Here is a 19,357-nt window from a genome sequence, read left to right on the forward strand (position 1 = left end):
CAGTAGGCAGCGAGAAATGCCCCCAACATGGGTATTTTATCATAAACCAGTTTATTAAATTGGTGGGCAGAGAGAAATGCCCCCAACATGGGTGTTTTATCATAAACCAGTTTATTAAATTGGTGGGCAGAGAGAAATGCCCCCAACATGGGTGTTTTATCATAAACCAGTTTATTAAATTGGTAGGTAGTGAGAAATGCCCAGAAACATGGGTATTTTACCATAAACCAGTTTATTAAATTGGTAGGCAGCGAGAAGTGCCCAGAAGCATGGGTATTTTATCATAAACCAGTTTATTAAAGCAGTAGGCAGCGAGAAATACCCCCAACATGGGTATTTTATCATAAACCAGTTTATTAAATTGGTGGGCAGAGAGAAATGTCCCCAACATGGGTGTTTTATCATAAACCAGTTTATTAAAGTGGTGGGCATAGAGAAATGTCCCCAACATGGGTGTTTTATCATAAACCAGTTTATTAAAGTGGTACGCTGTGAGAAATAACCCTCCACATGACTGTTTCCGATTAAATTGACTGCGACGTGAGTGACTGGATCCCTTGCAGCTTGAAGATGTGCAGAGAGAGAGAAAAAAACATATCATGCAAACAATAACCGCCAGCAAACAGTGTTCTGAACTGGTCCACAAACAGAGTCCCATAGTTCCGTCCAGAGCCAAGTCGTGAAGCAGCCCGTACCTGGCCTTGATTCAATCAGAATGTTTAAGAGTTACCCAGACGAACACTTAAATAAATAGGCTTTAGAGTGTAGGATAGACAAGTTTTAATGTTGCGTATGGGTGATTAGATTTCTCCCCCTCTCCTTAAACCTCTGCCCTCTACCTTCTGCTTCCCGCTCTGTGAAAAAGACTATAAATGCAGTGTATGAAATAGTGAGGGTGTATGTTCACCTTATCTCTGCCTCTCATGAATGTATCTACCTCTTTCACCCCTCATTCTCCTCTCTTTCAATAAGCAAATCCCCAGATAATGTCCTTTCCAGCGTTAGATGAGATTCCATCACACCATGTTAATCCGTGTAAGAATTTTTCGGGAATCAGTGGGATCCCCTTCCATTCTTCTAAAGTCAGCTGAGTCCAGGTCCCTCCCCAGGGTCAAAGTGACAGGCCCTAGGACTAAAGTTCGTGCTTGATGCAGAGAGGCAGTGGGCAACAAGGCTCTGGGAATGAAAACTACAAGCAATTGATTTTCCTGCTACCAATCATAGTGGTGTCCACTTTAATCTTTTATGTGCAGTCAGTGCCCGAGAAGATTTAAATCCTATTAGCTGTGCCAGGGACGTGTATGGAATCTTCTCAAGGATGCTGGCACGTAATCCTGCCTGTCGTTGCCACGTGTTGAGCCAGCTGCATGTTTTATTCATGAAGACCCTTGTGCAAATGCCAGAATTCATGTTTCACGTTCTATTAGTTATCTGCAAAGGCTGATTGCTATTCCTCTGAGGGGCCGCGCTGCCGGGGCGAGGAGCTTGCAGCCACTTCCCGCAATCGACGTGCAGCGCGATGCGCGGCTTTAGTAGAGGCGAGGGAATCGAGGGCTGTGGTCCCTCGGAGGCTGGTGGAAAGTTCAGAGGCACGAGGGGCTGATTGGCTTTCTCCTGTTCCTTGGAGAACACAGCACCAAGATACCGTTGCAGAAATTTGACCCCTCTGCTCTGTGCTGCGTATCTACTCACACGTCCCCATCTAAATATCTCCCATCACCTCATCCAAGACCCAAACTCCAGATCTCTGCATCCCACCAACTCCGGCCTCTCAAACGTCTCCAAGTCCCGTCACTCTGCCTTCAGAGGCCTGAGAGGCGAGCTCTGGAATCCCCCCACAGAGTCATAGGTTCTACTGACGCAGCGGAATCCATTTTGGTGGAGGGTTAATGCCTCTGCTGCTTCTTGAGCATGGGTGGGGGGCTTTGCGGTTCTGATATTTCTATCATTTATTCTATAGGGTTTCTTGTTTCATGGATGTCTGTGAAAAGTAAGAACTGTATATATTCTCTGATACACGCTGGAGGCAGGAAGCATGTTCCCACTGATGGGTGAGTCCAGAACCAGAGGCCACAGTTTAAGAATAAGGGGTAGGCCATTTCGAACGGAGTTGAGGAAAAACTTTTTCACCCAGAGAGTGGTGGATCTGTGGAATGCTCTGCCCCAGAAGGCTGTGGAGGCCAAGTCTCTGGATGCTTTCAAGAAAGAGATGGATAGAGCTCTTAAAGATAGCGGAATCAAAGGTTATCGGGATAAGGCAGGAACTGGATACTGATTGATGATCAGCCATGATCACAGTGAATGGCGGTGCTGGCTCGAAGGGCCGAATGGTCTACTCCTGCACCTATTGTTTATTGTCTATTATTGTCTATTGATATTAAATTGAATCATTTGAATTTTGAATTTGAATCCATGGTGGAGCCTTGAGTAATCCAGTCAGTCCCGATACACCGTTCCTTCTCCATAGCCCAACAAACATGTTACTGCCAAATGCATATCTGATTCCCTTTTGAAATCCCTACATTGTGCCTGTTTTAGTCACTGTTCATCCCGGAGCATCATCGCTCGTTATGACAAGGGTTTTCCTCATACTCTATGCCATTCTCACTATACTTTATACCTTATTGTCGCCAAACAATTGATACTAGAACGTACAATCATCACAGCGATATTTCATTCTGCACTTCCTGCTCCCTGGAGTACAAATCGATAGTAAATATTAAAAATTTAAACTATAAATCATAAATAGAAAATAGAAAAGGGAAAGTAAGGTAGTGCAAAAAAAACCGAGAGGCAGGTCCGGATATATGGAGGGTACGGCCCAGATCCGGGTCAGGATCCGTTCAGCAGTCTTATCACATTTGGAAAGAAGCTGTTCCCAAATCTGGCCGTACGAGTCTTCAAGCTCCTGAGCCTTCTCCCGGAGGGAAGAGGGATGAAAAGTGTGTTGGCTGGGTGGGTCATGTCCTTGATTATCCTGGCAGCACTGCTCTGACAGCGTGCAGTGTAAAGTGAGTCCACGGATGGAAGATTGGTTTGTGTGATGTGCTGCGCCGTGCTCACGATCTTCTGCAGCTTCTTCCGGTCTTGGACAGGACAACTTCCATACCAGGTTGTGATGCATCCCAGAAGAATGCTTTTTACAGTGCATCTATAAAAATTAGTGAGGGTTTTAGGGGACAGGCCAAATTTCTTTAGTTTTCTCAGGAAGTAAAGGCGCTGGTGGGCCTTCTTGGCAGTGGACTCTGCTTGGTTGGACCAAGTCAGGTCACTTGTATTAGACCATTGACCATTGCATTAACCCTGCACCCCACCTAATGATCAGTCTGTTGAAGGGACAAGCTGTAGGGTTAGGCACCGCAGTGCAGTGGTTAGCACAATCACTTTGCAGCACCAGCTCTCACCGATCGGGGTTCAATTCCCACCGCTGTCTGTAAGGACGTTCTCCCCATGACCATCTGCGTTTTCTCCCCAAGTGCTCCAGTTTCCTGCCACGTACCAAAGGTATATGGGTTAATGAGATGTGGGCACGCTGTGTGGGCACAGGGAGCATGGCAACACTTGCGGGCAGCCCCCAGCACATCCTTGGACTGCACTGGCTGTCAACACAAACACATTTCACTGAATGCCCTGATGATAAAAGCTGAATTCTTTAATCCCTTCACCCCCAATCACCACGATCTCACCCCAAAAAAAAACCTTTCTGTCTCAAGGTGAACCAGTCCAGTCCGGAGCTAATCTATTTACTCACGTCTACCCCCTCTCTGGGACCCTCAGTGTGGTGACCAAGCTCTAACCTCTTAACTAAACTTTTAAACACATACTATATAGTCACCTCCGGTCTGAGCTAGATGGAGACCAGAACTGTGCACCGTGCTCCTGGTTTGATCTAACCAGGACTGTACAGAGACCAGAACTGTGCACAGTGCTCCGGGTTTGGTCTAACCAGGACTGTACAGAGACCAGAACTGTACACCGTGCTCCCGGTTTGGTCTAACAAGGACTGTACAGAGACCAGAACTGTGCACCGTGCTCCCGGTCTGGTCTAACCAGGACTGTACAGAGACCAGAACTGTGCACAGTGCTCCCGGTTTGGTCTAACCAGGACTGTACAGAGACCAGAACTGTGCACAGTGCTCCCGGTTTGGTCTAACCAGGACTGTACAGAGACCAGAACTGTGCACAGTGCTCCTAGTTAAGTGTGTTGACTGGCTGCATTACGGCCTGGGATGAGAACAGCAGAAAATCCTACAAGAGGTAGTGGATTGAGGGCATACTCACCAACTGCATCTCAGCGTGGTATGGCAATTGTCCCATATCGGACCGCAAAGTACTCCAGCGTGTGGTGAAAACTACCCAGTGGATTATCGGCACCCAATTGCCCACCATTGAGAACATCTACCATAAGCGCTGCCTGGGCAGGGCGAAAAGCATTATCAGGGATGCATCTCACCCTAACCATGGACTTTTTACTCTGCTCCCATCCGGTAGGCGCTACAGGAGCCTCTGCTCCCACACCAGCAGGCACAGGAACAGCTTCTTCTCTGAGGCTGTGACACTGCTGAACCTCACATCACAGCGCTAAGCAGTATTGCATCCGTATTGTACTGTCTCAGTACTTTTATATGTGTGTGCTGTAGCACTTTTTTATTCGCAGTTATTTTGTAAATAACACGATTCTTTGCATTTCTGGTCAGATGCTAAATGCATTTCATTGGCTTTGTATCTGTACTCGGCACAATGACAATAAAGTTGAATCTAATCTTATTTGGCCCAGTACATCACGAGTAAAACCCTCCTAACCATTGAGCACATCCACATGAAACGTTGCTGAAGGAAAGCAGCATCCATCATCAGAGATCCCCACCACCCAGGCCGTGCTCTGTCCTCCCTGCTGCCATCAGGTAGAAGGTACAAGAGCCTCAGGACTCGCACCACCAGGTTCAGGAACAGTTACCACCCCTCAACCATCAGGCTCTTGAACAAAAGGAGATAGCTACACTCACTTAAGAACTCTGTTATCTTGTTATTTCATGTTTGTTATTTATTGCTATTTGTTTATATCTGTATTTGCAGTTTGTTTACAGTTTACAGTTCCTGATGTTTGCAGGTGACAGTTACTGTTCTATAGATTTGCTCAGTATGCCTGCAGAAAAGAATCTCTGGTTTGTATGTAGTGACATGCATGTACTCTGATAATAAGTTTGGCTTTGAACTTTGAACTTAATCATCGTCGTACAGAGACTAGAACTGTGCACAGTGCTCCCTCTGTGGTCGAACCAGGGCCATACAGAGACTAGAACTGTGTACGGGGTGTCAGGGAGGGGTAGCACCTCTGATGGGGGAACATGTCACGTCCTTTTCAAGGCAGTTAGTCCACCTTTGGTCCCCACCTGGCACTCAGCTCTCACCTGTGGCTCCCCGTAGCTGTTTGCATGCGACAGCGGCCACACCCCGGGCAACGGCTTTGACAAGCCGGCTAAACCAGGTGAGGGTAGCCGACGGGTCTCAAACCCTCGGTGAAATAGGGAGTTGTCTATCCCAGCACGTGAAGACAGACTCCGGTGGATTGAGCGGACGAGACCAATGGAAGGTCCAACAGTCACGAAGGCAGTCTCTGCAAGTGTCGTAGAACGTGTAGAGCAGGACAAGACACAGAAGATGTCCTGGTCATCCACTGCGCCTAGTCCCATCTCCAGCCGTCTAGACTCTGTCTTGCCACTGGATCCAGATGGGAATTGGGAAGACAGAGTGAGGCTGACGCTGCGCAACTCTCCCTCACTTAAATCCAAATCACGGGCTAGTCTCGACACCATCATAATGGTGTCGAGGTCCTCATCAACGTACGATGGACAAACAACAAGAACTGTGCACAGTGTTCCCAGTGTGGTCCAACCAGGGCCATACAGAGACTGGAATTGTGCATGGTTCTGACCAGGGCCATACAGAGACTAGAACTGTGCATGGTGCTCCCAGTGTGGTCCAACCAGGGCCATACAGAGACTGGAATTGTGCATGGTGCTCCCAGTGTGGTCCAACCAGGGCTATAAGGGGGCCGGAATTGTACATGGTGCTCCAGTCCTGTTTATCAATGGTTCAATACAAGCTGAACATGGCATGTCTGCATAAGGTTTTATGGGAATGCAGTTATCTGTCTCCACAATCCCTTGGCTTTGCCCATCCTAGTTTGACCCTCACTATCTGAGGTGTGGGACCAAGGTTGTGACCTTTCTCAGACTCCTTCACAGCTCTCCACCATTTCCAGTCTAGCCACAATGAACAAAGGACAAGGACCCTAACCCTGCAATTCCCCGGAGAAGGGTTTGCTGTTCCACCCGCGACCGGTCTCCAAGCTGCCCGGAGAAGGGTTTGCTGTTCCACCTGAGACCGGTCTCCAAGCTGCCCGGAGAAGGGTTTGCTGTTCCACCCGCGACCGGTCTCCAAGCTGCCCGGAGAAGGGTTTGCTGTTCCACCCGCGACCGGTCTCCAAGCTGCCCGGAGAAGGGTTTGCTGTTCCACCCGAGACCAGTCTCCAAGCTGCCCGGAGAAGGGTTTGCTGTTCCACCTGAGACCGGTCTCCAAGCTGCCCGGAGCCAGGGTACAGCCCGTTGAAACACAAGGTAAAAGGAAGGCTTTGCTGTGTTAAACTAAATCACAGCAGTCAGGGCTTCCAAGATGAGGCAAGTGACGTAGCAATGGATGAACAGGGAAATTAAAATGGAAATGAGATTATTAAAGAGCTACACACAATCTAGAAGGAGAGATACTCACACGTATCTTCAAAGAATAGCAGCAGAACAGGGAAAATCTGAGAGGACATCTCTCTTCGGCTGCAAGAAGAACATAGAATGGTACTGCACAGGAACAGGCCCTTCGGCTCGCAATGTTGTACTGAACCAGCTAAAAAGCAAATTGAAACCCCCCCCTTAAAAGGCTAATCCCTCCTAACTGCACAAGGTCTATATCTCTCCATGTTCCTCATACTCATTTACCAGGCAGCACATTCCAGGCATCCACCACTCTCTGAGTAAAAACCTTACCCCTCACATCCCCCTGGAACCTACCCCGTCCCACCTTCAATGCATGCCCTCTGGTGTTAGACATTTCAACCCCGGGAAACAGATACACTTTGCCCACTCTATCTATGCCTCTCATAAACCTCGATCAGATCTCCCCTCAGCCTCCGGTGCCCCAGAGAAAACAACCCAAGTTCATCCAGCCTCTCACACGCCCTCTAAACCAGTCAACATCCTGGTGAACCTCCTCTGCACCCTCTCCAAAGCCTCGACATCCTTCCTACAGTGGGGTGATCAGAACTGTACGCAATACTCCAGATGTGGCCTCACCAGATTTTTATAAAGTTGTAACGTAACCTTCTGACTTTTGAACTCAATGTCTCGACTAATAAAAACAAACATTCTATAAGCCTTCTTCACCACCCTATCGACCTGTGTAGCCTCTTTCAAGGAGCTATGAACTTGGACCCCGAGATCTCTCTGCTTAGCAAAACTGTTAAGGATCTTGTGTAGAGTTTTCTTGGGATTAGAGCAGTATGAAAGTTGAGGTTTTGTTAAACCCCTGCATCCCTGGGTCAAGGGGCAGGGAGAAACATAGACAGGCATCACCTATCCATGGACATAACCCCTGGTGCATGTGCTTTACGCCTGAGTTTGGGTGAGATCTGGTTATAGAGAGGGTGAGTACAAGCAGGCTGTCTCCGCTCAGGTTGGGTGGGACTTGAGCTAGAGGTCATAGGCTTAGGGTGAAAGGTGAGGAGGATCTCCTACGCTCAGAGAGTAGTGAGAGTGCAGAACGAGCTGCCAGTGGAAGTGGTGGACGTGGGAACAGTTGTAACATTTGAGGGATGGATGAGAGGGGTTTGGGAGGGGTTTGGAGGGCAATGGTCCAAGTCAGGCAGGTGGGACTAGGGAGAAAAAGAGATCAGCGCTGACTAGATGGGCTGAAGGGCCTGTTTCTGCGTTATTGTGCTCAAAACAATGAGAGGCATCTGACTGAAAATTACACTCAAAGGCCACATGATTAGGTACCCCTGCTCGGAGCCAGGTTCCGCACTGCAGCCCTGATGACTGCATGACCCCGTCTGCACTATCTGGAATTGGGAAGAATGGGAGGTGACCTCATTGAAACCTATCGGACGTTGAAAGGCCTCGATAGAGCGGATGTGGAGAGGATGTTTCCTATGTTTAGGGGGAGAGAGAGAGCCCACAGTATGTCAAATTACCAGGTGAACAAATAGTCCTTGGGCTACTGCAAGTCTGTGTCTTTATTGATGCTTTGCTGCACGCTCGAGTGCTTGGTGAGGGGGGGGTTCCGATGCTTTTTCGCTGGTGGGGGAGGGGGGACCATTGCTTTCTGCTGCTCACGCGTGGGAGGGGGGAGCTGGGGGCAGCTTTGGGGCTCTAACATTTAACTGTCATTCACTCTTTGGGGCGTTCCTCTGTTTTCGTGGATGTTTGCGAAGAAAAAGAATTTCAGGATCTATATTGTGTACGTTTCTCTGACATTAAATGCACTTATCGATAGAGACAGTTCCTTCCCTCAGGCCATTAGTCTTTTGAGCTCCCAGCTACATCGCATTCAAAGTGTCACTGGTTAATCTATTCTGTACCCTACAGTATTTAATTTATGCACTTTATTTGGTTTATTTACTGTAATCCATCTGTAGATTTTATCCTTACTTTCACAAGTTATTGTGTGTTATGTGTACTACTGTGCATTACACCCCGGTCCGTTTCTGTACACATTATACGATTATTTACATGGATATAGTTAAATGGCAATAAACTTGACTTGATTTGGCAGCCTCAGAATAGAGGGGTGTCCTTTTAGAACGGAGTTGAGGAAGAATTTCTTTAGTTAGAGAGTGGTGAATCTGTGGCAGCTGTGGAGGCCAAGTGTTCATGTGTATTTAAGGCAGAGACTGGCAGATTCTTGATTAGTCAGGGATACGGGGGGAAAAGGCAGGAGACGGGGGGCTGAGAGGGAAGATTGAATCGGCCATGCTAAAAAGGTGGAGCAAACTCAATGTGCCAAATGGCCGAATTCCGCTCCTATATCTGAAGGTCTTATGTATGCTGTGAAATGTGTTGGTTTATGGCAGCAGTACAGTGCAAGACAAAAGAATTACAATAAGTTACAATTGAAGTTAACAAAGTTTGTGACACATGCCGGCGATAATAAACCTGATTCTGGCAAAAGTGTAAAAGAGTAATGGTGAGATAGTGTTCACAGACCATTCAGAAATCCGATGGTGGTCGGGGAGAAGCTGCTCCTTAAAAATTGAATGGGTGTCTTCAGGTTTCTGTGCTTGTGGTAATCTGCACTGAGCAAGATCACACAGAGACTGGGCCTATCAATGAGTGTAATACTGGCCACTGGGATCTTATCCCCAGACAGGCAGAACGTCCCCTGACTTACGAGAAACTGCTGACCGGTCTTGTCCCACCACACCATCCGAACCCTCACCCTTCCCACCCGCATGCACTGTGTGAGTCAAGGCAGGGGAAGAGTTAGTCTGGTGAGGCTGAAGAGGCTGAACTATGGAGATCTATATTCACATCATTCCACAGATGCACAGTTGAGAGCACCCTGACAAGCTACATCACTGCTCGGCGTGGAATCTGCACTGGCCCCACAACGGGGAGTCAAGACTGCTCAACACATCACCAGCACCAGCCTACCCACCATCAACGACTTACATACAGACAGGTGCCAGAAAAGGGCCAATAACATCATGAAAGATCCCACATAACCTGCTCATCGACTGTTTGTCCACTCCCATCAGGGAGGAGGCTACGTAGCACCCAGACTCAACAGATCACCAGACTCAAAAACAGTTCCTTTACCCAAGAGGCTGTCTACAAGAAGGGTCAGAGCCGTCTCTATTTCCTGAGGAGACTGAGGTCCTTTAACATCTGCTGGACAATGCTGAGGATGTTCTACGAGTCTGTGGTGGCCAGTGTGATCATGTTTGCTGTTGTGTGCTGGGGCAGCAGGCTGAGGGTAGCAGACACAAACATAATCAACAAACTCATTCGTAAGGCCAGTGATGTTGTGGGGATGGAACTGGACTCTCTGACGGCGGTGTCTGAAAAGAGGAAACTGTCCAAGTTGCATGCCATCTTGGACCATGTCTGCCATCCACTACATAATGTACTGGTTGGGCACAGGAGTACATTCAGCCAGAGACTCATTCCACCGAGATGCAACACAGAGCGTCATAGGAAGTCATTCCTGCCTGTGGCCATCAAACTTTACAACTCCTCCCTTGGAGGGTCAGACACCCTGAGCCAACAGGCTGGTCCTGGACTTATTTCATAATTTACTGCCATAATTTACATATTACTATTTAATTATTTATGGTTTTATTACTATTTATTATTTATGGTGCAACTGTAACAAAAACCAATTTCCCCCGGATCAATAAAGTATGACTATGACTATGACTAAGAAGTACGGCTGATCAACACCCAATAACCCGCCCCTCCACACCCCCAACCACCACTACTTTATCACTTCCTGTCAGAGTCACCTCATATACCGACACTATTGTGCCTAGTGTTGCTTTATGGACATACAATCAGTCTATGTATATAAGCTATCTTATGTATTTATATTTATTGTTTTTTTACTATTCTGTATTTTATCTTTTTGTGGTTTTTTTGTGATGCATCGGACCCGGAGTAACAATTATTTTACTCTCCTTTACACTTGTGTAATGTAAATGGCATTAAACAACTGTGAATCTTGAAATGTTGAACTTTACGACCAGGATGGGCTGGACGCTGTCAGGGTGCACGGTTACTCCAGCAGCTCTGACGGACTGTGTTGTCAGTGACAAAGAACTGATGGGGTAATTGTTCAATGCAGGAAACAAGAGGGAAGGGTTCAAACGTCCTCTGGCAGAGAGGAGGTGTCACAATGAACAGCCTCGCCCACCATTACTCTGTGATCCGTTCCTCCCAGGAAAATTGTCACTGACCCTATCTCCAACCTTTAATCGAAACACAGAAAAATAGAAAATCTACAGCACAATACAGGCCCTTCAGCCCACAATGCTGTGTGGAATATGCACTTACTTTAGAAATTACCTAGGGTTACCCATAGCCTTCTATTTATTTAAGCTCTTTGTACCTATCCAGCAGTCTCTTAAAAGACCCTATCGTTTCTGCCTCCACCACCATTGCCGGCAGCCCGTTCCACACACTCACCACTCTCTGAGTAAAAACCTTACCCCTGACATCTCCTCTGTACCTACTTCCAAGCACCTTAAAACTGTGCCCTCTCGTGTTAGCCATTTCAGCCCTGGGAAAAAGCCTCTGACTATCCACATGATCAATGCCTCTCATCATCTTATACACCTCTGTCAGGTCACCTCTCATCCTCCGTCGCTCCAAGGGGAAAAGGCCAAGTTCACTGAACCTATTCTCATAAGGCATGCTCCCCAATCCAGGCAACATCCTTGTAAATCTCCTCTGCACCATTTCTATCGTTTACACATCCTTCCTGTAGTGAGGTGACCAGAACTGAGCACAGTACTTCAAGTGGAGTCTGACCAGGATCTTTTATAGCTCCAACATTACCTCTCGGCTCCTGAACTCAATCCCATGGTTGATGAAGGCCAATGCGCTGTTAACCACAGAGTCAACCTGTGCAGCAGCTTTTAGTATCCTATGGACTCGGACCCCAAGATCCCCCTGATCCTCCACACTGCCAAGAGTCTTACCATTAATACTATATTCTGCCATCATACTTGACCTACGAAAATGAACCACCTCACACTTATCTGGGTTGATCTCCATCTGCCACTTCTCTGCCCAGTTTTGCATCCTATCAATGTCCCGCTGTAACCTCTGACAGCCCTCCACACTATCCACAACACCTCCAATCTTTGTGTCATCAGCAAACTTACTAACCCATCCCTCCACTTCCTCATTCAGGTCATTTATAAAAATCACGAAGAGTAAGGGTCCCAGAACAGATCCCTGAGGCACTCCACTGGTCACCGACCTCACTGCAGAATATGACTCATCTACAACCACTCTTGCCTTCTGTGGGCAAGCCAATTCTGGATCCACAAAGCAATGTCCCCTTGGATCCCATGCCTCCTTACTTTCTCAATAAGCCTTGTATGGGGCACCTTATCAAATGCCTTGCTGAAAACAATATACACTACATCTACTGCTCTACCTTCATCAACGTGTTTAGTCACATCCTCAAGAAATTCAGTCAGGCTCGTAAGGCTCAACCTGCTTTTGACAAAGCCATGCTGACTATTCCTAATCATATTATACCTCTCTGAATGTTCAGAAATCCTGCCTTTCAAGATCTTCCCCATCAACTTACCAACCACTGAAGTAAGATTCACTGGTCTATAATTTCCTGGGCTATCTCTACTCCCTTTCCTGAATAAGGGAACAATATCTGCAACTCTCCAATTCTCCAGAATGTCTCCCATCCCCATTGATGATGCAAAGATTATCGCCAGAGGCTCAGCAATCTCCTCCCTCACCTCCCACAGTAGCCTGGGGTACATCTCATCCGATCCCGGAGACTTATCCAACTTGATGCTTTCCAAAAGCTCCAGCACATCCTCCTTCTTAATGTCTATATGCTCAAGCTTTTCAGTCCACTGTGAGTCATCCCTACAATCACCAAGATCCTTTTCCATAGTGAATACTGAAGTAAAGTACTCATTAAGTACCTCTGCTATCTCCTCCGGTTCCATACTCACTTTCCCACTGTCACACTTGATTGGTCCTATTCCCTCACGTCTTATCCTCTTGCTCTTCACATACTTGTAGAATGCCTTGGGGTTTTCTTTAATCCTGCCCGCCAAGGCCTTGTCATGGCCCCTTCTGGCTCTCCTAATTTCTTTCTTAAGCTTTTTCCTGCTAGCCTTATAATCTTCCAGATCTCTGTCATTACTTAGTTTTTTTGAACCTTTCGTAAGCTTTTCTTTTCTTCTTGACTAGATTTTCAACACCCTTCATACACCACAGTTCCTGTACCCTACCATCCTTTCCCTGTCTCATTGGAATGTACCTCTGCAGAACGTCACGCAAATATCCCCTGAACATTTGCCGCATTTCTGCGGTACATTTTCTTGAGAACATCTGTTTCCAATTTATGCTTCCAAGTTGCTGCCCGATAGCTTCCTATTTCCCCTTACTCCAATTACACGTTTTACTAACTTGTCTGTTCCTATCCTTGTCTAATGCTATGGTAAAGGAGATAGAACTGTGATCACTATCTCCAAACTGCTCTCCCACTGAGAGCCCTGACACCCGAGCAGGTTCATTTCCCAATACCAGATCAAGTACAGCTTCTCCTCTTATTGCATTTAGTGTTCATACCGACAATCTCTGTTGAGTATTTTTACAAGGTTCGATATGACAGTCACATTCTCCAGGTCTCTGAGCCCTCAGTTCAATTTAGCACTGAGCCCAGACCTGAATATTCGGACAGCTGCCTGTACTCTGTTAACTCCAGCACACACAGGGTCCAACACCCCTCCCGTCTGTAACCTCCTCTGGTCCCTACACCTCTCCCTTCTGTAACCCCCTCTGACACCTACACACCTTCCTTCTGTAACCTCCTCCGGCCCCTACACCCCTCCCATCTGTAACCTCCTCTATAATCTCCTCCGGCCCCTACAGCCCTCCCTTCTGTAACCCCCCCTGGTCCCTACACCTCTCCCTTCTGTAACCCCCTCTGACACCTACACACCTTCCTTCTGTAATCTCCTCCGGCCCCTGCACACCTCCCTGTCTCTGTAACCTCCTCCGGCCCCTACACACCTCCCGTCTGTAACCCCCTCCGGCCCCTAGACCCATTCCTGTGTTTGTAACCCTCTCTGGCCCCTACACCCCTCCCTGTCTCTGTAACCCCCCTCTGGCCCATACAGGTGGAGACCGTGGTCTGACAGATCGATGTGGGAATGGGAAAGAATTACAATGGCTGGCCACTGGGAGATGTAGATGACAACAGTGGACAGAATAATGTTCCACTCAGTCCATCTGTGGCAGGTCGGCAGCCAGTACACAACCACATCTGCACACTATCACAGCAGCAAAATCTGGATAGACAGCCTATAAATTCCACATCGGCATAGAGATCACATGGCCCAAATCAGTACCTGGTCCTCACCACCCCACGTGTATCCATCCGACCAGACCGTGTTCCATGCTGACGTCCGTTCATTCCCACGAGGGGATTCACAGCTCACATCTGTATGCATCCCACATCTGTACATGGCCTGTGTCTCTACATGACTCACATCTGGACACAGCCTACATCTTTACATGGCCTGTGTCTACACGACGCACACCTGTACATACCTGTGTCTCTACACAATGCACATCTGGACACAGCCCACATCTGTACACGGCCTGTGTCTCTTACTGATGCACATCTGTACAGAGCCCATATCTGTACACAGCCTGTCTCTTCCTGACGCACATCTGTATACAGTCCACATCTGTACTCGATTCATCTCTGTACATGACACACAGCCCCAGAGAGAGACACAAAGTATGGCAGATGTTGGAATCCAGAGCATCAAGCAACCTGCAGGCAAAGCAGCATCTATGGGGCAGAAATAATGGTCAATGTTTTGGGTCGAAACCCTGCAGGGCCAACGATTCCGCCCCTGCCACAGAGGCTGCCCAACCAGCCCCACTCTCCCAATTAGATTGTTTGTCTCTGTGCACGGTTTACAATTACCTACCAACCACACCATTATCTGTGTGGGTCCTGTATTCACATTAATTGCTTGGCGTGAATTGCTCACATTTTGTATCAGACACACACAATGCCTCTGTATGCTCAAGTACTCAAACAAGGACATATCCTCGTAGACATTCCCATCACAAATAAACAAACCATTTCAACACCAGAGCTGTATGCCAACCTACCAATTTAACTAGGCCTCAGGCTCCACCCACTCCGGACCCCACATCCATTCCGGACAGAGCCAGCACTGCTGAGAAGACAAAGCTGTTGGGCACAGGGACTTACTATGTGGAGCTGTAGGTAGTCGCCCAGGCCAGAGGCACTGTCCACTCGAACCAGAATGGCATCCTTCTGTTGCGTGCTGAATCCTACTGCGAGGCGGTCAGCCCGTGTGCTGGGCCGGTCGTTCGGAGGCCACGTGTACGTGATGAGGGCTCCACCCCGACCAAAGATGTACGTGGTGCCAGCTGTCGAGAGAACACAGACAAACAAGACCCAGTTAGACCAGGACCACTGTTCTGGACCAATGCAGCATTGACCAACCATTGGACTGAGCAGGAGATTTGACCAACTTTACGACCTCTTTCATTAACCCACTAATGAAATTGAATTGAATTGACTTTATTTTTTACATACTTCACGTCCATGATAAGTGAAAATCTTTGTTACATCTGCATCTAAGTGTACAATGTGCAGGCATAGTAATTTATAATAATTTATAATAAATAGAACAGTCAATGTGATATAGACTACACTCAAATCAGCGTGAGTTCATCAGTCTGATGGTCTGGTGGAAGAAGCCTGTTGGTCCTGGCTTTTACGCTGTCGTACCGTCTAACACCAGAACATCAGAAATAGGAGCAGGAGTAGACCATCCGGCCCATCAAGCCTGCCCCGTAATTCAATAAGATCATGGCTGATCTGTCCATAAACTCAGCTCCATCTACCTGCCTTTTCCCCATAACCCTTAATTCCCCTACTATGTAAAAACCTATCTAACTGCATCTTAAATATATTGAGTGAAGTAGCCTCAACTGCTTCCCTGGGCAGAGAATTCCACAGATTCACCACTCTCTGGGAAAAACAGTTTCTCCTCATCTCCGTCCTAAACCTTCTCCCCTGAATCTCCCCCTAGTTCTAGTCTCACCTACCAATGGAAACAACTTTCTTACTTCTATCTTATCTATCCCTTTCAAAATTTTGTATGTTTCTATAAGATTCCCTCTCATTCTTCTGAACTCCAGAGAGTATAGTCCCAGGTGACTCAATCTCACCTCACAGGACCCTGGAATCAACCTGGTGAACTTCCTCTGCACGGCCTCCAAAGCCAGTATATCCTTCCTCAAGTAAGGAGACCAGAACTGCACACAGTACTCCAGATGCGGCCTCACCAGTACCCTGGACAGTTGCAGCATGACCTCCCTGCTCTTGAATTCAATCCCTCTAACAATGAAGGCCTACATTCCATTTACCTTCTTAATAACCTGTTGTACCTGCAAGCCAATTTTTTGCGATTTCCCGGATGGTAGCAGCTGGAACAGTTTGTGGTTGGGGTGACTCGGGTCCCCAATGATCCTACAGGCCCTTTTTACACACCTGTCTTTGTAAATGTCCTGAATAATGGGAAGTTCACATCCAGATACGCTGGGCTGTCCACACCACTCTCTGCAGAGTCCTGCGATTGAGGGAAGTACAGTTCCCATACCAGGCAGTGATGCAGTGATGCAGCCAGTCAGGATGCTCTCAGTTGTGCCCCTGTAGAAAGTTTACAGTTAGCAATAAAGCTTGCTAACTGTAAACTGTGCAGATATAAAGGTACTTCACCCATTTATACCAGTAATGACAAAATTGGGAATGATTTGATGGCAATAAAACATAACTTTATCTATTTATTGAGATTCAGCATGGAATAGGCCCTGCGAGCTGCACCACCCACCCAATTTAACCCTTGCCTAATCGCAGGACAATGAATGACCAATTATCCTGCTAACCCGTATGACGGGAGGAAACCAGAGCACCCGGAGGAAACTAACGCAGTCACAGGAGGGAGAACATACAAACTCCCTGTGTCGTTGGTACTGTAAAGTGTTGTGCTAACCACTAGGCCACGTTACCAAGTGGGCCGGCAGCCTAATCCCAATGCTCTGGCTCGAACTTCCTCTTGGGCGTCGAAGGACCACTGGCGAGCCCCGTCCATGAGCCAACACGGCCTGTCAGCTGATTTGAGTCAGGTGCTCCCAATCATCCAATCAGGGATGGGATTGGGTGTGGAGGCTGCGCTCTGTGTTGGGCCCCAGGAGTGGGGGATTGAAAAGGTTTTATTCCACGCTGTTCATCACACAGTGTACTGAGGTAGAACAAGATAAAACACTCACAGAATGTAAAATAACGTGAATAAAACAGTTCAGTTGCAGAGAGAGTGCAGTCAGGCAGACCATAAAGTGCCAGATCATAACAAGGTAGATTGTGAGGCCAAGAGTCAATCTTATCGTACAAGAGTCTGATAACTGCGGGCTAGAAGCTGTCCTTGAGTCAGGTGGGATGTGCGTTCAGACTTTTGTATCTCCTGCCCGCTGGGAGAGGGGAGGGGAGAGGAGAGGATGTCCGGGAGGGTGCGGTTCTTGATTATGCCGGCTGCTTTTTGTGTCCGTGTGGAGTTTGCACGTTCTTCCTGGGTCTGTGTGGTTTCTCCTGGGTGCTCTGCTTTCCTCGCACAGTCCAAATACGTGAGGGAGGAAGGGTTAGTGGGACCCTCAATGTGTGGATGAGGGGTGAGAACAGGGGGGAGGGAATTGTTGAAAATGTGGGGAAAATGAGCTCCAAGAGGGGAGAGCCAGCACAGAGCTGATGGGGCGAACGGTCTTTCTCTGTGTTGATTAGCGAGAGGGAAGGCGGCAGAGGAAGAATGGAAAGACAACGGAGGGGAGAGAGTTCGTTGGGGTGGGAGGAGCAGCAATCACTTGTCACACCCTCCTCTGTAATTATACCCTGAGGATCCTGCTCACTCACCAACACACTCGCTGGTGTTTTCAAATCACACAACAATAAACTCCAGCATCAATTAAACCCAATTAAACTGTTCGCCCGTGATCAAATGGTCTTTTACATCACCCGTGTGCCGGAGTGGGGGCGGCCATGATTCAGTTGGAGGGTGTGGGAGAAGGGCAGCTATTTTTAACTCTGTGTTCGTCAGTATTCCCCCCTCCCACCACCACCCTCCACTCCGGCCATGACTCAGTCAGAGAGTGCAGGAGAGGGACAAGTATTTTTAATGTTGTGTTTGTTCGGTCAAAGTGAATGAGTCTGCCCCGGAAAGCACAGTCAGCAATGTTACAGTGATGATCTGTGGCCTGTTCCACAAATGCAGAGTCTGAGGTCACATCTAACTCATTACACCATCCAAACAGGAGGTCACGGTGTCATAGGGCCTGTCATGTCTGTGCCGAACACAATTTCAAATTGAAGTAAATCCCTTCTGCCTGCACATGGTCCATCTCCCTCCATTCCCTACACATGGTCCATCTCCCATCCTTCCCTGCACATGGTCTATCTCCCTCCATTCCCTGCACATGGTCCATCTCCCTCCATTCCCAGCACATGGTCCATCTCCCATCATTCCCTGCACATGGTCCATCTCCCTCCATTCCCTGCACATGGTCCATCTCCCTCCATTCCCTGCACATGGTCCATCTCCCTCCATTCCCTGCACATGGTCCATCTCCCATCATTCCCTGCACATGGTCCATCTCCCTCCATTCTCTGCACATGGTCCATCTCCCATCATTCCCTGCACATGGTCCATCTCCCATCATTCCCTGCACATGGTCCATCTCCCATCATTCCCTGCACATGGTCCATCTCCCTCCATTCCCAGCACATGGTCCATCTCCCATCATTCCCTGCAATGGACCATTTCCCATCATTCCCTGCACATGGTTCATCTCCCATCATTCCCTGCACATGGACCATATCCCATCATTCCCTGCACATGGTCCATCTCCCATCATTCCCTGCACATGGTCCATCTCCCTCCATTCCCTACACATGGTTCATCTCCCTCCATTCCCTGCACATGGTCCATCTCCCATCCTTCCCTGCACATGGTCTATCTCCCTCCATTCCCTGCACATGGTCCATCTCCCTCCATTCCCAGCACATGGTCCATCTCCCATCATTCCCTGCACATGGTCCATCTCCCTCCATTCCCTGCACATGGTCCATCTCCCTCCATTCCCTGCACATGGTCCATCTCCCTCCATTCCCTGCACATGGTCCATCTCCCATCATTCCCTGCACATGGTCCATCTCCCTCCATTCTCTGCACATGGTCCATCTCCCATCATTCCCTGCACATGGTCCATCTCCCATCATTCCCTGCACATGTTCCATCTCCCTCCATTCCCAGCACATGGTCCATCTCCCATCATTCCCTGCACATGGTCCATCTCCCATCATTCCCTGCACATGGTCCATCTCCCTCCATTCCCAGCACATGGTCCATCTCCCATCATTCCCTGCACATGGTCCATCTCCCTCCATTCCCTGCACATGGTCCATCTCCCATCATTCCCTGCACATGGTCCATCTCCCTCCATTCTCTGCA

General features: G+C 48.1%; 1 protein-coding gene across 3 annotated transcripts in view; it reads right to left on the reverse strand.

Annotated features, from left to right (window-relative positions):
* Positions 1-19,357, reverse strand: part of LOC140188829 (neurexin-1-beta-like) — a 531,757-nt gene that overhangs the window by 374,201 nt on the left and 138,199 nt on the right. For all 3 annotated transcript variants that reach the window (XM_072245481.1, XM_072245482.1, XM_072245483.1), the window contains exon 2: positions 15,040-15,221. In XM_072245481.1, coding sequence (XP_072101582.1) covers positions 15,040-15,221 — 182 coding nt within the window. The remainder of the gene's footprint in view (positions 1-15,039; positions 15,222-19,357) is intronic.

This window comes from Mobula birostris, chromosome 28, assembly GCF_030028105.1.
Source record: "Mobula birostris isolate sMobBir1 chromosome 28, sMobBir1.hap1, whole genome shotgun sequence".
NCBI classification, from domain to species: domain Eukaryota; kingdom Metazoa; phylum Chordata; class Chondrichthyes; order Myliobatiformes; family Myliobatidae; genus Mobula; species Mobula birostris.